The sequence below is a fragment of the Grus americana genome, chromosome 4 (genome assembly GCF_028858705.1).
Source record: "Grus americana isolate bGruAme1 chromosome 4, bGruAme1.mat, whole genome shotgun sequence".
In the NCBI taxonomy this organism is placed as follows: domain Eukaryota; kingdom Metazoa; phylum Chordata; class Aves; order Gruiformes; family Gruidae; genus Grus; species Grus americana.
This window is the reverse complement of record NC_072855.1, coordinates 30,722,383-30,741,860: the sequence shown is the minus strand read 5'-3', so window position 1 is coordinate 30,741,860 and position 19,478 is coordinate 30,722,383. Positions and strand designations below refer to the sequence as shown.

At 37.3% G+C, this 19,478-nt stretch overlaps 1 protein-coding gene across 11 annotated transcripts in view; it reads right to left on the bottom strand.

The window, feature by feature from the left end:
* Nucleotides 1-19,066, bottom strand: part of EXOC1 (exocyst complex component 1) — a 32,119-nt gene extending 13,053 nt beyond the window's left edge. For 2 of the 11 annotated variants that reach the window (XM_054824152.1, XM_054824155.1), the window contains exons 1-12: nt 18,661-18,915; nt 14,364-14,497; nt 13,392-13,522; nt 11,166-11,325; nt 10,266-10,286; nt 9,323-9,510; nt 8,144-8,371; nt 7,563-7,695; nt 7,259-7,368; nt 6,679-6,732; nt 2,354-2,503; nt 1,233-1,338 (exon numbers count right to left, since the gene is read on the bottom strand). In XM_054824152.1, coding sequence (XP_054680127.1) covers nt 1,233-1,338; nt 2,354-2,503; nt 6,679-6,732; nt 7,259-7,368; nt 7,563-7,695; nt 8,144-8,371; nt 9,323-9,510; nt 10,266-10,286; nt 11,166-11,325; nt 13,392-13,522; nt 14,364-14,487 — 1,405 coding nt within the window. In that variant the 5' untranslated portion in view covers nt 14,488-14,497; nt 18,661-18,915. Of the gene's footprint in view, nt 1-1,232; nt 1,339-2,353; nt 2,504-6,678; nt 6,733-7,258; nt 7,369-7,562; nt 7,696-8,143; nt 8,372-9,322; nt 9,511-10,265; nt 10,287-11,165; nt 11,326-13,391; nt 13,523-14,363; nt 14,498-18,660 lie in introns of all 11 variants that reach the window. The other 9 variants (XM_054824154.1, XM_054824158.1, XM_054824153.1 and 6 more) reach the window with 8 other exon arrangements.
* Nucleotides 19,067-19,478: the final 412 nt, after the last annotated feature.

Below are 19,478 nucleotides of genomic sequence, written 5' to 3'. Positions count from 1 at the left end.
GATTAGTACTGAGGACTGAAGTTTTTTTGATCTAATTTACTTGTGACCTCAAATATGTGGCCATTGATAACCATTATTTAATGGCTTAATTACTATTTATAACATTAGTAATTCTAGGAGAGTCCCCACTGGATACAGCTTCCAGTTTTTGCTTTGTGACTGGTTCCTACCAATTTTCAGAGGACTGGGCACTTGGGTCAAGTTTTGCATGTCAGTCCATCACCAGCAAGACTCAAACATAAACATACTCTTTGTATAATTGTGAAAGTTTAACACTACAAAAGAAATCAAACAAAGAGAACTGGTTAAAAAGAAACTGTTGCTACTTTCCTCCTTGACTATTCTGTGCAAAGTTCAAACATGCTTGAAGTTTGCACAAATACACAACAGAAGCCTTCTCAAGGTGCAGCTCTTACGCTTATGAAGCGTAAGGTCCTCTTTCTCCAAAATACCTGATGCAGAAGGTAGGAAATCACTACAAAAACTGTCTCCTCACAAACGCTAATCACAAAAGAAGTGCCAGGATAAAGTGTTTAGACTATTTTAGAAATCAGTTTGTATTAAAGTGTTTTGTTCTTGAAAAATCTTTTCAGGATTTATGAATTTAACTGTTCTGATGACGACACATTATGGTACCACTCGCCCTCCATGTCCAACAGCTCGCCAAGACTTATCTTTCCAGCTTCTCCCTCCCTCAATCAGGCCTCACCACTTCCTGCTTTCTTCCTTTCATTACTTTCTGTTCTCTACCATCAAACTTCAAAGCATAAGTTCAGGACCCAAAATAGGCTTGACAGAATTTTCTAGTTAAAGCTGCACATAATTTCTGAATTTAGAATTTGGAAACTGGTGAACTGTGGCAAATATAAATATTTTAAACAAGTTCTGAAATAGTGCACTTTAAAATATACAATAGCCAATATATAAATACACCTATATCTCTGTTGCTTTCTAAGTATTCAGGTTTTTGGTTTGTCTGGGGTTTTTTTTGGTTTTGTTTGTTTGTTTGTTTTAAAAGCTTCACTTCCATACTCACACTAAACTAATCCTAGCCAGAATACATCCTTGTGGAAGTCAGAAGGTTTACCAATCATATTTTTCATCCAACTTCTGCCACCTTGCCAAAAGGAAAGAATTTTATACCGTTATAAAATTGGCCCTAGGTGTCATAATGAGTATGTTATAAGCAAACAGTAAGATTTGAAGAAGATATATGCCTCCTGGAAGCTTACCAAACTTTTTTCCTTCTCTAGTTGTGCCCGTCATCTTGATCTTGGCAACTTCAAAGAAATCTTTTATTTCCCTTTCATATAGTCGTGATAAATAATCCATATAATTCTTAAAAGAAAAATTTAAAGTTAGTTAACAGGTATACATATTGTCTTGACTTTATTCTATTACAGCTAAATAGATCTTAAAAACCAGCATACCAGCAAGTATATAAGTTCTACTAAATTACAAACTGGTTTGGACTGTATATGTATTTATATATTTATGTAGCACACACAAAAATATATTATATATATTAAAAAATATATAATCACTATCTGGTTTGTTTAGATTTTTAGTACAAAGGTTAAAATAATATTTTATTTATCAAAGATCACCAAGAATTTTTTCTTACATTCTTCAAAATTTTGTTACTTAGCACACATAATACATAAATATGTAAGCCTGTCAATTTTTTATTAGAAGATCACAAAGATGTCAACCATTCACTGACTCTGCCTTACACTGAAAGCAAAAGAACAACTATTTCAAAGCCATTTTAAGAGTAATTTAAATCATCCATGGTTGAGTTTAAGAATGACAGTACTTTTATTAAAGACTTGTTCTGTAAGGACTAACTTTTCCTTGACTTGTATCTAAACATTTTCTATACTTCTGTAATAATTTTTTCACTCCATGTCAGTTTCAAACAAGGTAGTTAAAATTTACATATATACAAAGCCAAAATGTTTCTAGTCAATCTACTTTAGAAGAGAACTCTGAAGTTTTTTTGCATTCCCAAGTAAAATGAAGATCTGTTGAAATAAAGATGTCATATAGGCAATAAGCACATCAACATGAAAACAGCTTAATTATTTTTCTTAGAAGACTGCAAAATGGCAAACTTGTTTTACATAAATATTAATACGATACTTCAGAAGAGAGAAAAAAATTTACAGGATACAACAAATACCAAAAAACGAATTTTGCTATTCCAAAGAGAAACAAGAAAAGGGGAGCAGTGAATTAAAATTAACATAAAGGAATATTAAAAGGACATGCACGCACACACAGGCAATTCTTTCGACTCTCAGAAATACTACATTACTTACATTCTCTAGCATCATTTGAGCACTTCACATACCTTTGTTAGCCCTTCATATTTTCCATAATCTGTGTTCTTGAGCCACTCCATCAGTTTAGCATATCGAAGTAAATCTCGGTGAAACGGATGGTGATTGGGTAATGTCAATTCAACAGAGTGCTGGGCAAGAGTAGAACTCTGATCATGACCCTTGGTAAGAGAAAGTATTAAAGTAAATCTGGAAGCACTATACAGATGTGCTAGAAGTTTCCTGAAAAACCTAAAATGAAGACAGCATCCCATCCAGACAAACAGAAAAGCATCAAAATACCTTGCATAGAAAGAAAGTCTAGATACACAGACTGAAAAGACGCCTAACATAATATGGACACCGAGATACTATAGTTGTGACAGGTAGTGCATCTTAGCGAACTCGTTCATTGCAAGGCTCTTGCTGTTTACCACTTTGCCTTCCAGGGTGAAGCAATTTGGCATTTTTTGCAAGAAAATGCAAAGTACACCTGAGTGAAGATTTAATGACAAGCGTTCAACTGCTTCTGAAAGATTCTAAGAGATTATTACATTATTTTTCTAAACCAAAACAAAAATAATCCATAGCTGCTGCTTTTTAAAAAGATGTTGTTCCCATATACCATAAGACATTTCAAGTCCCCAGTCAATGGGTGGCCTAGGTGTTAATGATGCGCTTTACGCTATGCCTCGGAAAATCTGCTCCAATTCAACTCACTTTAGGCCACTTTGGCCAAACCTTGGCCAAGCCTTAAAACATCAGTTTACATGCATTTTTCTCTCCTTCCACACAAAGGTAGGCACACACACGCTTTCAGTAAAACGTTTACTAAACAGTTTACAACATGTAGCATAAACCAATCCATTTAACAGCAAGCTACTAACTTCACGCTCCTCCTTTTCTCTGGCTTATCTCCTGAAAAAACACACTATTCTTTAGGTGAAGATCACATCATATTGCTTCAGCAACACATGATTTAGCTTTTTTAAGCTTTCACAAGCTTTCACTTGTTTGAACTCAAAAGCTTCCTGGGTAATACAGGAAGCAAGGAAGGTAATACTACAGTTCAGTCATGTAGCAGAGCTCACATCCATTAGCCCTGAGTTAATGGAAGAGAGGATGGGACTTAATTTCAAAATGGCTTTAATATGTTCTGTAAAGTCTTTTTTACTGAGCTTGCAATAAATACAGCAACAGAACTTGATCTTAAGTACAGTTTGTGCCATGGCAGCACAAAATGATTGTCCTAATTGGTCTTCAGTTCCTGTAGCATATCACGCAGGTGGTTTACATAGGTCAGTCAATGTCAGTCCCTGGCACAGGAGGCATTCCTGGACAGTTCTGTCTTGGATATGACAAGTTGGCAAAATATAAGCTATACAGTTTAAAAAACTGCCTTTGCATTTCTTCAAGTTGGAAGAGAAGCCAGTCTGGATCACAGAGTCAAAATTAAAGCAACTTTGGCTCACCCTTTTCTATTTTATCAGGTACTAATCAGTTCAAGTCTTTGGTTAAAAAAGCCCTAAAAGCTTCCACAATACATTCACATACTTTTTTTTTTTTAAAAGAAAAAAAAAGTAAATGAAGATATGAGCCTTGATACTATCTGTAAAAGACTAACCTTTACTAAGAAATACAATGGGAACATGCCAGCTTCTGAATAAAGCTAGAATTCTTTTTTGTATCCAACGTGAACAGGCACTTAAAGTCCTGCTCTCTTAACTACATAAACTGAGACACAAATGGACCCAAAGGAACAAGTCCTAGACAGCTTCATTCATTTATTCTCACAGACAGTGGGGAAGGGCCACACAGTTCATCTCCCTTCTAAAAAGCAATCTTTTAGTCCAACTCCAACAAAAGGCTAACTTTGTAAAGTGTAGTTATTGCAACACATAATTTAGAAGTGGAATCCAGCCAGCATTAGCCAGCCAGCTGCTGATGTGATTACCGAGGTCATACTCCACACTGCATGTATGTCTGGGATATACAGCAAATATCTTCAACAGGTCTTTGATATACTTTTATAAAAACTAGATATACAGAACCATTTATGGTTCTCTCTCCTATCCCCTGGTGTGCAACACTCCTACAGCATACATTTTAATCTTCAAGTTCATTATAGTTCAAGGTAATTTACCTGGTGTCTTTCACTAGCCCAGAGGCTAGTTCATATTATTGCTAGGAATTACTCAGCTATCCAAATTTTTGTTGCTTCTTTCATGTAACAATTTTATTCATATCCCTTTATTAGACATAACTTTTTATTTTTGCTTAGTAGTTGCACTCTTCATAAAGCTAGATGACAAATTCCCTCCCAAGATAAATTTCTCTCTCCAAGCCAACTTTTCCACAGGACTGATCATTCTGGTTGTCCTGAATTACGTGCTGTTCAAGTCTGTTCCAAAACATTATGGTGCTTCTGGGTGCACCTTCTCCACCTAATTATCAGGCTTCCTCTCACTGCACATACATTTATACTAACTGTTACCAAATGATACTGCGAGTTTGTTATTAAACTACTTCTTAGTTTCAAAGCTTGAAACTATTTCATATTTCAAAGGCAGAAAGCTCAGAGTTGCCTTTTAATTGAAGGCTGAACCTGGTTGTTAAAAAAAAATCTTTAAAGTTACAGACAAACAGTAAGGTTAATCAGATATTATTAGGACACAATAAAGACAATTACATTAGCTGTTAGTAACAGTTACTGCAAAGTTTTTAACACTGCAGTGAACAGCAATCCAAAGTTGCATTTCTGTTTAAAAGTTTTAAGATCTACTCTCATTTTTATGTAAAGGAGATGAAGCACTTTAATAGCTTACAGCAGTAGTTTGAATGACAACAATGGGTTTGTTTGCTTTAAAAAAAAAAAAAAAAAGAACAATTTCATACTTCTAAGATAATATATTTAGGCCAAAATGTCAATGCAACTTCGGTTTTCCATCTAATGAGTTCCAAAGCACAATATGGCTTGCTTATATTAGCAGCTGCCTAGACATCATTGTAATTTCATTTGCCATTTTAATTTAGAAATCTTCATCTGCCTCAGTTTTTTTCTGAAGTGCTTTTTTTTTTTTAAAGAAACATTCTAAACAAATAATGCAATTCTTTAGATGTTAAAGGTAACAAAGTATTCTAGTAAGACTTGTCAAAACATGGGACTGAGAAATTCCTATTTTCTATTCATCAGACTAACAAATCAAGGTCATTTTAGTAGGATAACACAAAAATCTGTTATACCTTCAACACTTGGATCTGTACCTCAAGATGAGGTACACAAACTTTCTTTTCTTTTGCAACAAGCAAAAAGGCTTTGCAGAGGCTCATCTCTTGCAGTTAATGAATTCTTCCCACTTAACCTTACAGCAAGGTTGTATTTTTTATCTGCAGGCCAAAGTTTTTCAGAGGGCAAGTTTATACAAAAGACAATGTGAGGCCACTATTGGTACCAGAGTTAAAACAAAACAAACAAAAAAAAACCCAAGCAAATTGGTAATAGGATTCTCAATAGCACTGAAAAGTCTCTTTAGAAATATTTAATCTAATACATGTAGTATTACATAGTAATAATCTCTTACCATTTTCAATAATAGAATCCTCAGAACAAAACATCAGAAAAGGCATTCCATTAAACAGCCACTTTCATACGCAAGTCCAATATTTAAACTTTGTGAATGCATTTACACAGGACTTACATAACATAGCTTCTACTTGCTCATTTAGAGGTCAGGACATATACTCTGTCCTCACTTTTTCGAAATATGGGAAGTAACAGCAGAAACATACCCTCTGAAGAACAGAAACTAAAGGCAGAAAATTTAATATGCCGTAGAAACGGAATTCTTCTGCAAAGTGAATAAAGTGTAGGAAGTACTTATCTTTGCCATAAAAAGCCAGGCTTGTACTCTCAAGTGCAATTTTCTATACAACTATCCAGCATAACTCTACTCCATTTTCTGCACACAGTCTAATACATAAAAATGAAAACTTCTAAAACCGATTGCATTAATATGTATAAAAATGGAATTTGTTATTTATAAATACAATTTCACACAATTGCATTATCTGTACTGTTGTACACATATCACAATTTTCACAAAATATTTTTCCTCCGTACATCTCAATCTCTCTCTTAGCAATTTCTGGAGATCACATCAGAGGAATGTTAGCTCATAAACAAACAAAGCTTGAAGGCTGATAAAAATTACAGATGTGAGAAGGGGCATAAGCCTGGTGCTCTGCAATTGGTAAGGATAAATTTCTTTTTGTAAAGCCAAAGATGCAGCTGCCAGTTAGATAAGTCAAGCTCAAAAAAATTAGTTAGAAAAGCTTGTATCAAACCCAATGTACTCACTGGAACTGAAAGATAGTAGGGCCTGTTATAGAGTTGAAGGAGGGTCTGAGTAAACTAATTGGAGATAAAAAAATACAGAAATTAAAAAAAAAAGTGATGCTAAAAAAGACATCCAGTCTTCAGGAAAGAAGTCTCAGGACAGTGATTTCTGAATATTTCAAGTTAAGGCTCAAAAAAAAAAATCAAGGTTTAGACATTTTACATTGTATGGGTTTGGGTTTTTTTTATGGCCCATGAAGTTCAGCAAGAACTCCAATGTTCTCAGCTTCTGACACACTTAAAAAAAGTCAATGCTTTTTCTCCTCAATTAATCAAGCCTTACAATTAAAATAAATCCTTATATATCACACGATGTGTTCAATTCAGATAGCAAGCCCATTAAAGAGAAGTTGGTTTTTTTAAATGTAAGAGACTTCTGTAGGCAACTGTAGTTCAGTATGCTTAGTCATTATCTTTGCCTGAAGTGCCTCTAGCAGTCTATTTATTTACTGATTACATCACAGAACATGTCCAATTTTAGGTGGATTGAAAGAAAAGTTTGTGACTGAAAATCTCATCTAAAAATAATAAGAAATAATACCTGCTGAACAAATACGCTGTTCAAATGACTGGCAAGTCTCCGTGCAAATTGCTCACGCAAGTCACTAAACCGCTGCTGTTGCTGCTTCACTGCATGAAGCATATCATGTCCTAAAACCAAAAAAGAACTTCACAGAGTACAAAATATGTAGTAATATATTGTATGTGGCAACCAAAAGGACAAGAGGTCACAATTCCCCCAATCTACAGAAACAAAACCTGAGACTAGTTGGAAAGGGATATAGAATAAAGGCACTACCATAACTAATTTTGTATGTTAGACTGTAGTCTAACAAAAACATTACCTGGACGAAGAGCTACATTCATACACTGGAGCAGGGCATCTGCGGCATTAGTGCAGGCCTCAATGCCTCGAGAGGATGTCAGATCTCCCTCCTGAAGGGCCTTTATATGACCTTTAGCCAAATCCATGTGATTCTACAAAATAACGCATAGTATTGTCACAGAATCGAATCACAGAATTGAATCATAGAATCATTTAGGTTGGAAAAGACTTTTAAGATCATAAAGTCCCACTGGTAACCTAACACTGCCAAGTCCACCACCAAACCATTTCCCTAAGCACCACATCCACATGTCTTTTAAATACCTCCACAGGGATGGTGACTCAACCACTCCCCTGGGAGCCTGTTCCAGTGCTTGTCCATAAGCCAGAAGCAGGTTAGTTTGCTATGCTGCTGAACCAAGAATGATAAATACAATTCCATCATTACAAAAACTTACTGAAGTTACTGCAATAATAAAACAGAAAAATAAACTCCTTATTTTAAGTGAGCCTCATATATAGTTGCTAAACAGAGTAGCAACCTAGAAGAATTTTATACCTGATATGAACAACCATAGTAAACACAATAAAAATGCTTACCACTAAGAACTCTATCTCTGATAGTAGCTTCACATTATTTGTGTTGCTGAGATGGATTAGGTGATTGCTTTCTGAAATTTGATCCATTTGCTCTTTTACACTCTGAAGCATTTCTTCATAACTGCTCAGCTTTAGCTCAATTTGGTCAACTTCCTTCAGAGCTTCATCCAGCAACTTCATCAAGATATTCACCTGTTTCTCCGAGGCCATTATTGACTGGATATTTGCCTGTACAGAAAATTAAACCGCAACATTTAAAGAGACATTTTTATATCTCAAAAGCATTCTGCTGTCTCCTTCTGTCACCATTACCATCAAATCAACACTTTCCAAAGCTCTTTATGAAAGAGACAAAACAATATAAGCTTGTAGTACTTCTCGTTTAAAGTGTTATTGAACACAGCAGCCCCTCAGTCTATAATACTTCTTTACTGCATAAAGAGAAGATACAAAACCAAAACTTTGCTCAGGTTCTTAGAACTGAAGTATTGATCTGCACAAAAATAAAAACCAAACAGTAATCTCTAGAACATTCTTAGTTCCAGAAAAACAGCTTAAGTGATAAAGTCACATTTTCTGTTGCAAGATCAGCTATCTCTATGCTAACAGCCATTTTCAAAATGTAAGAGAAACATATACCTTGACAAGTTGAGGAGGTTGTGGACTGTTCTGTCAAGACTGTATCCCCTACATCTCCTTAAGTTTTGTAAGTGACCTCTAGAATGTTGGGTTGTTTAAAAAGCAAAATAGCAAACAATATGGTACTGTTACAGACAGCCAAATATTGCAACGTTATTAGACTAAGCCAGTTTCCTAACTACACTGAGAGTAGTATTTTAGGCGTAAGAGTTCACATCCGTGGATATGAACATCTATTCTCTCTCTCCCTGCACCACTGCCTTCAAGAAAAGTATCTGCAGAATGCCTCCCTTTTTACTTCTCATCTCCTCATTGGAAAGCCTGCAACTCACTCCAGAAGGTCTGGAAGGTAAACAGCAAAGTTAAGATCTTTAACATCTGGTAACAGACAGAACGTAGCTCTGCTTAGGAGCAGATACACATCTATATTTAAATATGCAGCAGAACACTTTAGCAACCTTTTCAAAGAAAGCTATGAAGTCAGTATCAATGGAAACGGTTCAACATACAAAAGGAGTGTACATTAGAAGAAATGTTTACCCCATCTAGCACTTGTAGCTCTCTTGACAACTTCTCTGCAAAGGCTTCAGCATTAGAAATAGCATATTCACATCCTTCCATCATTATTTCAATATCCTGTTCCTCTCTTGCATTTAACTCCTGGTATTCATCCACAGCCTCTTCATCACCTCCTGCTACACTTTGATTCTCTCCACTTGGAACGGATTCTTACATAGAGAAGGGAAATAAAACACGTTATGAAGTGCAGAAAGTTACAAGCATTTATACTTAAGTTTGTTCCACTATCTTTAAGTAAATTAATCCATTAAATAACTTTCATAAAAAGTACCTGCTACCTACATACACTTTTTTCAAGTCTCAGTCTTCCATGGGCTTCATTAAGATTTACAGAACTGGTTCCTTACAGTGATGTTTTCCAAATTACGGAACATTAGCAAAATACAAATAGTCGTCTTCCTTTATTGCATGTACAAAGGGACATACTGTCTCACTTTATTTACCTCTCATGCTGGTAATCAACAACAGAATCTATTACAGTATTACACTAGACTTGTTAGCGGAAGATCTGTAGAAGTTAGACTGTCTCTTTTGGTAGATAGAGCATAAGGGAAACATATTAAAGTTGATTAAGAAATATATCACTGAATAAATAAAAAATAGTTTGATGCTCAAGGTAAGTTTCACAGCAGAAAAGTAAGGTAAGTGAAAATTACATAATCACGTTTTCATGAACTATGATTTCTCATGGCAGTGCTTACTTAATTCAACAAGCCATTCAAAGGCTGACAAACAATTTACAGAACATTAATGCAGTCCAGCCAAAAGGCGTTTAGGACATTTGAAACATCTCTTATCTCTAGCAACTTGATAAGCTATGCAAAGCACTATTAAAAAAACCAGAAAAAATATATTTAAGAAAAATTGCTTATAAAGCAGAATAAAGGAAAGAGGTGTTACGCACCTTCTGCAACTTTAGGCAGTTCTGAAGAATTAAAAGGTATGGAAAAGCAGAGGAAAGGAAGCAGAGAATGTTAGCTAGACAAGGTATGAACAGTGTGTATGTTTTTAAGTGGCAGTAAGTTTGAATGTTTTAATATTGCATGAACTTGAAAAGTTAGAGGTTGGTTAAAAGCAAATTTCAGTCCAAAGTACAGCAATGCTATCATCCACCCTGTTCTACATTTCTAACTCACGTTCTCCTGCACAAGCCAGTCTAGTATTTAGTATCAACAGTTCACTTCTGCCACACTCAACATGAGATATGCTAACTCACTAGGCTTGTGCTGGTTTTGGCTGGGATAGAGTTAATTTTTTTCATAATAGCTAGTATAGGGCTATATTTTGGATTTGTTCCATGACAAGGCTTTACTATTAAGAGATAATGCAACTGTAAAAATACTTAATAAAGCATAAGCCTTCTTAGCAACCAGTCACATAAACTGTAATAGGGTTTATAAACTAGAAATCTCACATAAAACCTCATATAACCTTCAGCATGCTACTGTAGAGTCACTTTTTAAGCATTTTTCTAATTCAGGGGAAACAAAAATGGGAACAAAAGATCTGTTACACATTTAGACCTATCAGATCTTGTAGATTTTATTTTGTTCAAGAAACAGAATGTCTTAGAAATACAATAAGCTTATCAATATTTAGAACTTCATTAATGAATTTGTCTCAGTTCTCAGTTTTCTAACAGAAAAATCTGTTATTTAGTCACCTTGTTGATCTGAAGACTTAGAAAATATAAAAGAATAAAATTAAATAGGAAAAAGATCAGGATTAGGATTATTTTTCTTTTAGTATATGTTTTACATCAATAATTAAACTTTGTGGTTAACATACATTTGTAGAAATTTACCTTCCAAAAGCTGTGAACTAACATTAATAAAGTCAATTTTCTTTCTAAGATATCTCTGATTGAGTTTCCAGATACATGAAATGAAGGTGTTCTTTTCCACTGTGCTGCTTGCAACCCATTTGTACACTTTGTCAAAATGCAAGTCAAATTCAGGATTCTCCTGCAAAAGATGAGATATGTTACAGGCTCAACAGTCCAATGATTCTCTGAGCAGCAGAGATTGTTTACTCATTTAATTATTGAGATGACAGGATAAAAATGAAATTACACAGATGCCAACCTCACGCTGATAAACCAACACTGGCACCCTGATGCACCTTAATGAAGGTACTAAAACATTAAAAATGAAAAATCAGAATCCACACTATGAAGACAGTATTTTGTCAAAACAGGTAAGGCAACAATAACACATAATACAGAGATCAGTAAGAGTTTCAAGAACCATTTGACAGTGCTGTCGGCCCTGAAACACTGTCCTCAGAATGACTAATGCCTTGCGTAAACCTTCTGAAACTAAAAACAGTAGCTGGAATTACTGACAACAGATACAACACAATTCAAGGAGACTTAGAGGAATAGGCAAGGGGGAAAAATTATGAGCACTTTATATATTTTATATCTGTAATAGTATTTAATAGCACTGAACAGGACAGAAAGATCATTTGGAATTTTAATGGTAAAAAAACTACTATAGAAGTATTTTCAACTAGATTTATTGCCTGATGAGAACATTGCTTTGATAACAAATGAATAAAGTATTTTCCTTTCTACAGCCACTTACAAACTCAGTATGGACTGTAACTGGTAATAGTCTGTTTTAAAGATCATATTCCAAGCATTTTACAAGGTGCAGCCTCCTTCTGATGAAAATCATTATTGTCTCAGATACATGTTAAATTCTTTCTTATATATAGATTGTAAAAATTATTATTGCTGCTACTTATTATTTATATCATCACTACTATCTGTAGAAGCAGGCTGCACATGAAACTGCACACGATGGGCAATGGTATTTCCTGTACAGCACAATAAAAGCAGTTCTGTTTTTTTCTGTAGCTTATATTGATAAATATAATTACCATACAATTCTAAACAAAGAGTATCATTACATAAAATTTGAGATGTCTGACAACTAGTGCAGGAAAGGCCTGTATCAAAACAGTTGCACAGGGTCACATTTGGAAACCAAAACATGATGTGCCTATCAACTTTAATCGTGACGTTTTTTAATACAAGAGAGTTTGGTATGCAACATTTGTTTTTTGGAAAAAAATTCAAAATCACTCTTCAGAGTAGTATATACGTTACGGCACATTTCTGAAAGCAGTTAACCAAATTCTGTTTTGCAAGAAAAAGCACTGAAAGATGGTGTAATTTTAAATGGAACCTTAACCTGAAAGAAGCAATTCTTTAACAGGGTATTTAGGAACAGAAAGGAAAATCTAAAATCTAGCCAACAAGTATGTGGATAACTGAAATAACAAAACATATTTGACCTACAATGGGGAGGGGGGAAATCAAAGAATTTAACTTGCACTATTCTTCCAAATCACCAGTTAACAGAACATAAAACCAGACATCATGGGATGAAGAATTTTCACCTCTGTTTGTACATCTTAGTTTATGACAACAGATAAATTTAAATCGTCAAAAATTGGTTACTGCCTTCTGTGGAAAAGAACACCACCTCAGGACTGTACGCTTTCCAACAAATGCCCAATGTCATGATTTAGAGAACAGACATAAGAGCTTACCTTCAAAAGCATATGTACTGCTTATTAAGAATGTTTTAAGTGTCCTAGCAAAAAACATTACATGTAGCTCAATGTCATTAATAACATATTCACAAATTTTTTTGAAGGGGAAACTAAGCACGGAATAAAGATTTACATAAAACAAATACAAATTTACAAACAAAAAAGTACTGGTCCTTAGCACAGGCACTGTACAGTCACTGAGAGACCATTACAATAAACAGGGCAGATATTTAGAATATTGCTATTCAAGCACATCTAGACTACTCTCACTCAGTTTACCAGAGTTATACTCTTGGAAAGACTAGAAGAAAATGTAGGCATAAGCACCACAGGAACGTACCATACTAATTCCTAATTAATGTGTTATCAATCTAAGCTTTAAAGCAGTCAGTGCCAAGGAAGTTAACTCTAACTTGGAACCTAAGGATGATCTGAGCAGAGCAATAAACCAAAAAAAAGTTACACATACTTTAACAGCATCTTTGGCATCAACAACAGCAAGATCTCGAAGTGCCCATGCAGTCTGCCTTTTGTAGAAATCTCCCTTGTCAGATTTTTTCACTTTTACCACATTTACTTGCACTGGTCGTTCCGTTGTCACTGTTAAATGAAGTAAAGGAGTAATTTCAAAATGCAAAAATTACTTTAACGTCTGTTTCTGATGTACTTCAACTTCTGAAATGAATTATTTGTGGGGAAGATTTCATAAGATTTATTTGATGGAAAGAGATCCGTTTCAACATTTTCATCCACAATATCCACAGCTCAGTTTAAGTCTCAGTCAACCAGATAAACATTTCTATACGGTTTGTGAAGTAATGAACCCAATTTACAGATATTTCTTTGGTGCAGCAGACCTCAGACCATAGCCACATAACTGACAAAGCACAGAAGTAACTGGGGATTACAGTCAGAATAAAAACATTTTCGGAGATTCCTCAGCCAAAAAAAAAATTCTAGCAAGCTAATTTATTGACAGATTGACCCAAAACACCTGATTTTTTGAAGAGAAATAATATAATACACATACACGCAAAGGAACATTAGAGCTTAGTTCAGTTACAGTGTCTTTCCAGAGCCCTCTGCCCTGGACTCTAACCAGTACTCTTTCTTGCATTTTATTTAGGCTGATCAGCCTAAATGCCTACTAAATCCCCTTTTAAGCACTATATAAAACCTCCTTCAAAAGCCCACCAGTCCCATACAAATAATTTTGATTCTGTGATTTCAAATTACAATGAGATCTGGGAATAAAAGTACAGAGTTTTGTTTATTTTTTTAATAGAAGCAGTAACAGCGGTATAAGCTACAATTGATTTTCTCCATGAGAAACGGAAAGCACCTGGGTTATATGGGGCAAGAATAAATAAAGCTAAGACAAACGCAACTGAATAAAAAACAAAAGCGAAGACGAGAAATACAGTGTAGTATTACTACGTACCTGTGGCACACAAAAAGCAGTTTCTCTTCTTTTTGCCTGCTTTGCACACATTCACAATGCTCAACAAGCGTTCATCATTGGGAGTGAAAATATCCCTCTGTAAAGCATGCTTGATTGCAGTCATTTTCTCTCAGCTGAAAGATTTTAAGAAGTCATAATACATTCAGGCACATTTAATGCACACACAAAAAAAGAACTAGTCATTTACTTACAGCAACTGCAGTTTTTTTGAAATTAAATTTTACAGGTAACTTAATGAATTGTAATCTAGACAAGCATGATAGATAGGCAGAAGACCAGCCAACTTTAGAAAAAAATCCATGATAAAGCTTACTATCTTACTTCAGTTAGACAACTGTGATTTATCAACACTAGGATGATCCTTCTGCCTAATTTAATAGGGAACAAAAAGCTTCTTAGCAGTAAAGTGGAATGTAAGGCATTGATAAAAGAAGTTGAAATGGGAATCAAGAAAAAAAAAAAAAAAAGACTCCCTCACTAAGTAGTGGAATTTTAGAATGGGTATGAATGCCGTGGATCCGGTAAAAATCTATATGAAGACAGGTGAACAAAAAACCTCACAAAATCTGACAGGATAGAGAATATGAAACTGAAGTTACTACAGTGATGGCCTTACATGAAACAAAGTACAGAAGCCTTCAAATATACCTAAAACCGTCAATAAAGTTTTCAGGACTCTTTCACCAAATCAAGATTATACATTTGGCCGACCAAATTGAAAATAACGTTTCATTTAGAGGAAGAAAAAGTTATCTTTGGCTCCCTGCTTTGCAGGACAATTTCTGGAGTGCATTCTGGAATGACTGCTACGACGTACTGTATCAATCCACCAACTCTGATGCCACAATTTCAAATCTAACAAATCATTACTTTTGGGTCTTGGTGTACCACATACACATCCTAATTCTCTTCTGGTAGGGGGAAAAAAATCATTCTGATTCGGGATCAGTGTCCCTGCGTGCCTCCTCACTCCCTCCTCCCTTGGTATCATAAGGGAAATTCTAAATCAGTACTCGATCCCACGTTGTAAGAGCATTCTCAAGTATCCTGCTCCAACAGCTTTCTTAAAGCAGAATAAGTACATCACATTCTATTCGGTGGCAAAAAAGAGACCACGCCAACCAACCATAAAAAAAACCCAAAAAACCCAAACACCAAAAAACAGTCTGTGCTAGAGTTTTCCCAGGCTAATACCTCTGTAGTGAACATTTGCGGTGGTTATCTGTTGTCAAATTCATCATTGCCAATTCCTGGAGAGTTACTACAAACTTATTATTACCACAAGTGGCACCACGTTTATAACTTAACTTTACCCAGCAAGCAGGCATTACTACTCCTTTTTTTAATTAATAAAAACAGAAGACATCGCAGAGGGTCCACGTAATAAAATTTAATACATTTTTCTTAAGTCAGATTTATTTTCTGGCTACTGAAGTCTCTTCATCAAAAGCTTTCTTAGAATAGCTCCTAGAAGATGCAAACTATGGGGGCAGATACACACCTAAGGCAACAAATCTCTGAGCATCTAGAAGTACAGTGTTGGATTTCTTTGTTTTGTGTTTTAATGTTTTGAAAAGGCCTACTTCCTTGCTCTTGCCAGCTACCACATACTATTAAATGTAACAGGCTGTTCTTCTTCCTTCTTATCCTCAAATGAAGGTCTGGCAATTGTTACAGTAATGCGGAATAAAGAAATGCATCTTTGTAGCCAGTAGAAAGTTCAACTTCAAGGCCATCTAGATCTGAAAAGGCCAAAACACAATTTTGCAAAGATAAGTCCATTAGGTTTGACTAGTTTGCTGCCTTTTCTTGGATGCATGGACTGGAACTCAGAAATGGAACACACTTTTGATTATGGAGTTTCTTATCTAACAAGGGAGTAACAGGATATTTCAAAAAGAGTAAGAAAGAAAGTATGTATGCTTAGTAATAAATCAAGAGATTTCTTCCAGGAATCAAGTGCTGACTTTGAACCCTCTAAACAAGTGCTAAAAGACTTCTGCTGAAAGATAGTAAACAGACATTACTTATTCACTCTCATAGCCCGTAACAGCAAACACAGGAGATTGCACAAGGCCACCAAGGACTGCCCTTGGTACCTTCTGGTACATTGGTGGAGACAGTTTAACGTCAATGATGCAATCACATACCAAATCAGACCATTAGGTTGCATGAATGTGGTGTATCTGCCATTAACAGCAGAAGTACTTTCCTAACAACACCCGAAATTTGCTTTCTAGTTTTTATCCTCATTAAGAATAGGGGTTTCAGGTGATTTGAGGGAGGTAGAGGAACAGAAAAGGAGGTAGAGAGAGACTGGAGGGGGAAGGGTTGGATCTGTTCACAGGGTTTCCCCTACAAGTGATTCACTTCTGCAGTAACTACAGCCAGCAGTGGAAAAAAGCCAAGGGTCAGAAGAACAGCCCGTAAGAAAAGCAAGCTGTTCAGATCTGTGGGATTCGCATTAACAACTGGTTTGCTTAAAAACATTCATTGAGAGTTCTGATTTTCTTTGGCAGTGCCTTCAAGTGAGTATGCAACAGGCTCAAAAGAAAGCATCTGTAGTTCTAGCACGTTCATTTATGATGAAGGATTTGCAGAGGTAAAACAAGACCAGCATTAAAATAACGATGCACCAAACCAAGAATAAAATCTCACATCAGTCACAAAACTCTGAAAGACTTCTGAGATAAACTTCAGTATAATCACCTGGTTTCCTGGCAAAGCATGGTCTAGTCCCCACCAAATTCTAGAAATCTGGGGCGGTGGGGGATGGAATAAAACCATCCAATATTCAAGCCTGCAGAGATCAATTGGATAAGAAAAAAACAACCCTCCCCCACAAAGCTCCATAAAATTAAGGAATTAGCAATATTCACCTGATTCAAAACAGTTCCTCATACTACAGAGAGATTCTAGGTAGACTAAAAAAGAGCAACACTTCGACATCAATTTCAATGTTTTTATTTAAATACAGAAGCTCCAATATTACCCTGAACTTGTGCCTTAAAATTCTACAGTGTGTTAAGAACATGATTAATATACATCACATGCTACATTGCCTGATGCTGAGACGATACATGGAGTTAAATTTTAGGTTGGATTTTTTTCTCTTGGAGATGCCTGGGTTGCTTTCTCTGACAAACACACAGCAAAGACAAAAAGGTTCCTGTGGCACTTGGAACAGAAAAGGCATCGACTTATCTTTTATGTCCCACTATGCCTCAGCTCAGCTGGCCACCACCTCATCTCTCACCTTAGGGAACCTACTAGTTTGAAAAATTAGTAACCCAAGGGTTTTGGGAAAACAAGGGTCAATATATCAAGCTGGAATCAGTACTGTACAGTGTACAGGGCTCAGTGCATCCAAAGAAACACTGTTTATATGACAGGCCTATGGCAATGTAACACTCCATAGCTGCTGCCTAACCATTTGCCTCCCCTTTCATCAAGTGCTGGGCCCAGCTTCTGTTTCCCAAATTGTATCAGGTTGTCATTCCTGTTACCCTTCAACAGATGCATAAAATGAACACACAAAGTACCAACAACCTGCTGTATTTCAGAAATATCCCCTTTCCTTCCTGATCGAGGATTTTACTTTCTGCTCTAAAACACATTCAGACTGATGCAACTCGCTAACTTTTCCATTTCAGTGCTAACACAAGTTGTCCAGGTAGTGCAGGATACACCTTTCCCATGAAACAGAACACATTAAACCCAAGATCAAAGACTTGCTCTGACATATAGTCCACTTTCCTTTACAAACTCAACCCCCTTAGTCACAGCCACCAAAACCTTCACAATGTGCCAGGACCAACTAAGTTCTTCCCACATGACTCCTGCTGTCCCAAAGTAACACAGAATTAAAATTAAGCACAAGGAGCTGGAGAGAAAGCTGCTTCCTCAGAAAAATGCTTCAAGACAGCCAAGACCCTGCCAGTTTCTAATAAATCCCTTTAGACACTGCTGCATTTTTTTTTCCAGTGTTGTTAAGAGACAAAGCCTGGCTACATGCAATCTATCCAAGGCACCACAACACAGACACAGCCTCTCCGGGAAATACACGGGAAGAATTCAACAGCACAATTGGGTACGGCCACTTAGTGAGCACTGCTCAGCCTCTCTGAATGTGTAAACAGGAAGACATGCTATTTCTGCATCCCATCAGGCTAAAACATAACTCGAGAGCATCAACTGCAACATCCCCGGCAAGGCCGTTCATAGCCAAAAGTCAATCAAAAGATCAATCATTTAACGGAAAACTCAGAGGAATTACTTATAGCAGCGGCGGCCTCCCAAGGGTCCGTCTGGCACCAACTTCACCGCCTCCCGCCTGCAAGTCCTGCAGACACCGCCCTGGAGACAACCCTCCGCACAACCGCCGGCCGGAGACAGCCGCGGCGCCCTCCTCCCGCCACAGCTCCACCCCAAGCCCGGCGGCCCAGACACGGCGAAGCCGCCCCGGGGCGACCGGTGGGGCCAGGCCCGTGGAGGAAAGAATAGCAGGTCCCCACACCCAGGGCCGCCCCGCTCTCACCGCGGAGCCAGGGTCGGCCGGGCCGGGCCGGGCCGGGCCAGGGAAAGAAACGCCTCCGCCTCCGGCCCCCGCCGCTGCGCGCTGCCCACAAGGGCCGCTTCCGCTCACGTGACGCAAGCAGCGAGACCACAGGCTAGGAAGTCCGCACAGTCCGCGCAGCGCCCCCTTCCGGAGTAGGTGGGCATAAGGCCTGTAACAGCCGTAACGCCCGCCAGCCCGCGGAGAGGGGTGGGGCAAGAGAGGGCGGTGGGCGTAACGGCCCGCCCCGCCCCGCGGTGTGAAGGGGAGAGCGGGCCCCAGTCAGTGTGGGGTTAGGGGTTGTGTCTTTTTCTTCAGGGTTGGCTTTGTGCTATGGCCCTACAAGCAGTGCTGTGCCGGCCCGGGCAATAAAAGCTTACGTGAGGGGTAGGCGGCGTTGCTAGGCTGTAATGGTAGCTGTGTGGTGGTCTCCTGTGAATGGCCAGGCCCGGTTTGAGCTGGGCTTCACTGGCAGGTAGCACGCTGTGAGGCCCTAGAGCTTTGCTGGTGGTGAAGGGGGCTTGGAGGTTGTCTGGTGA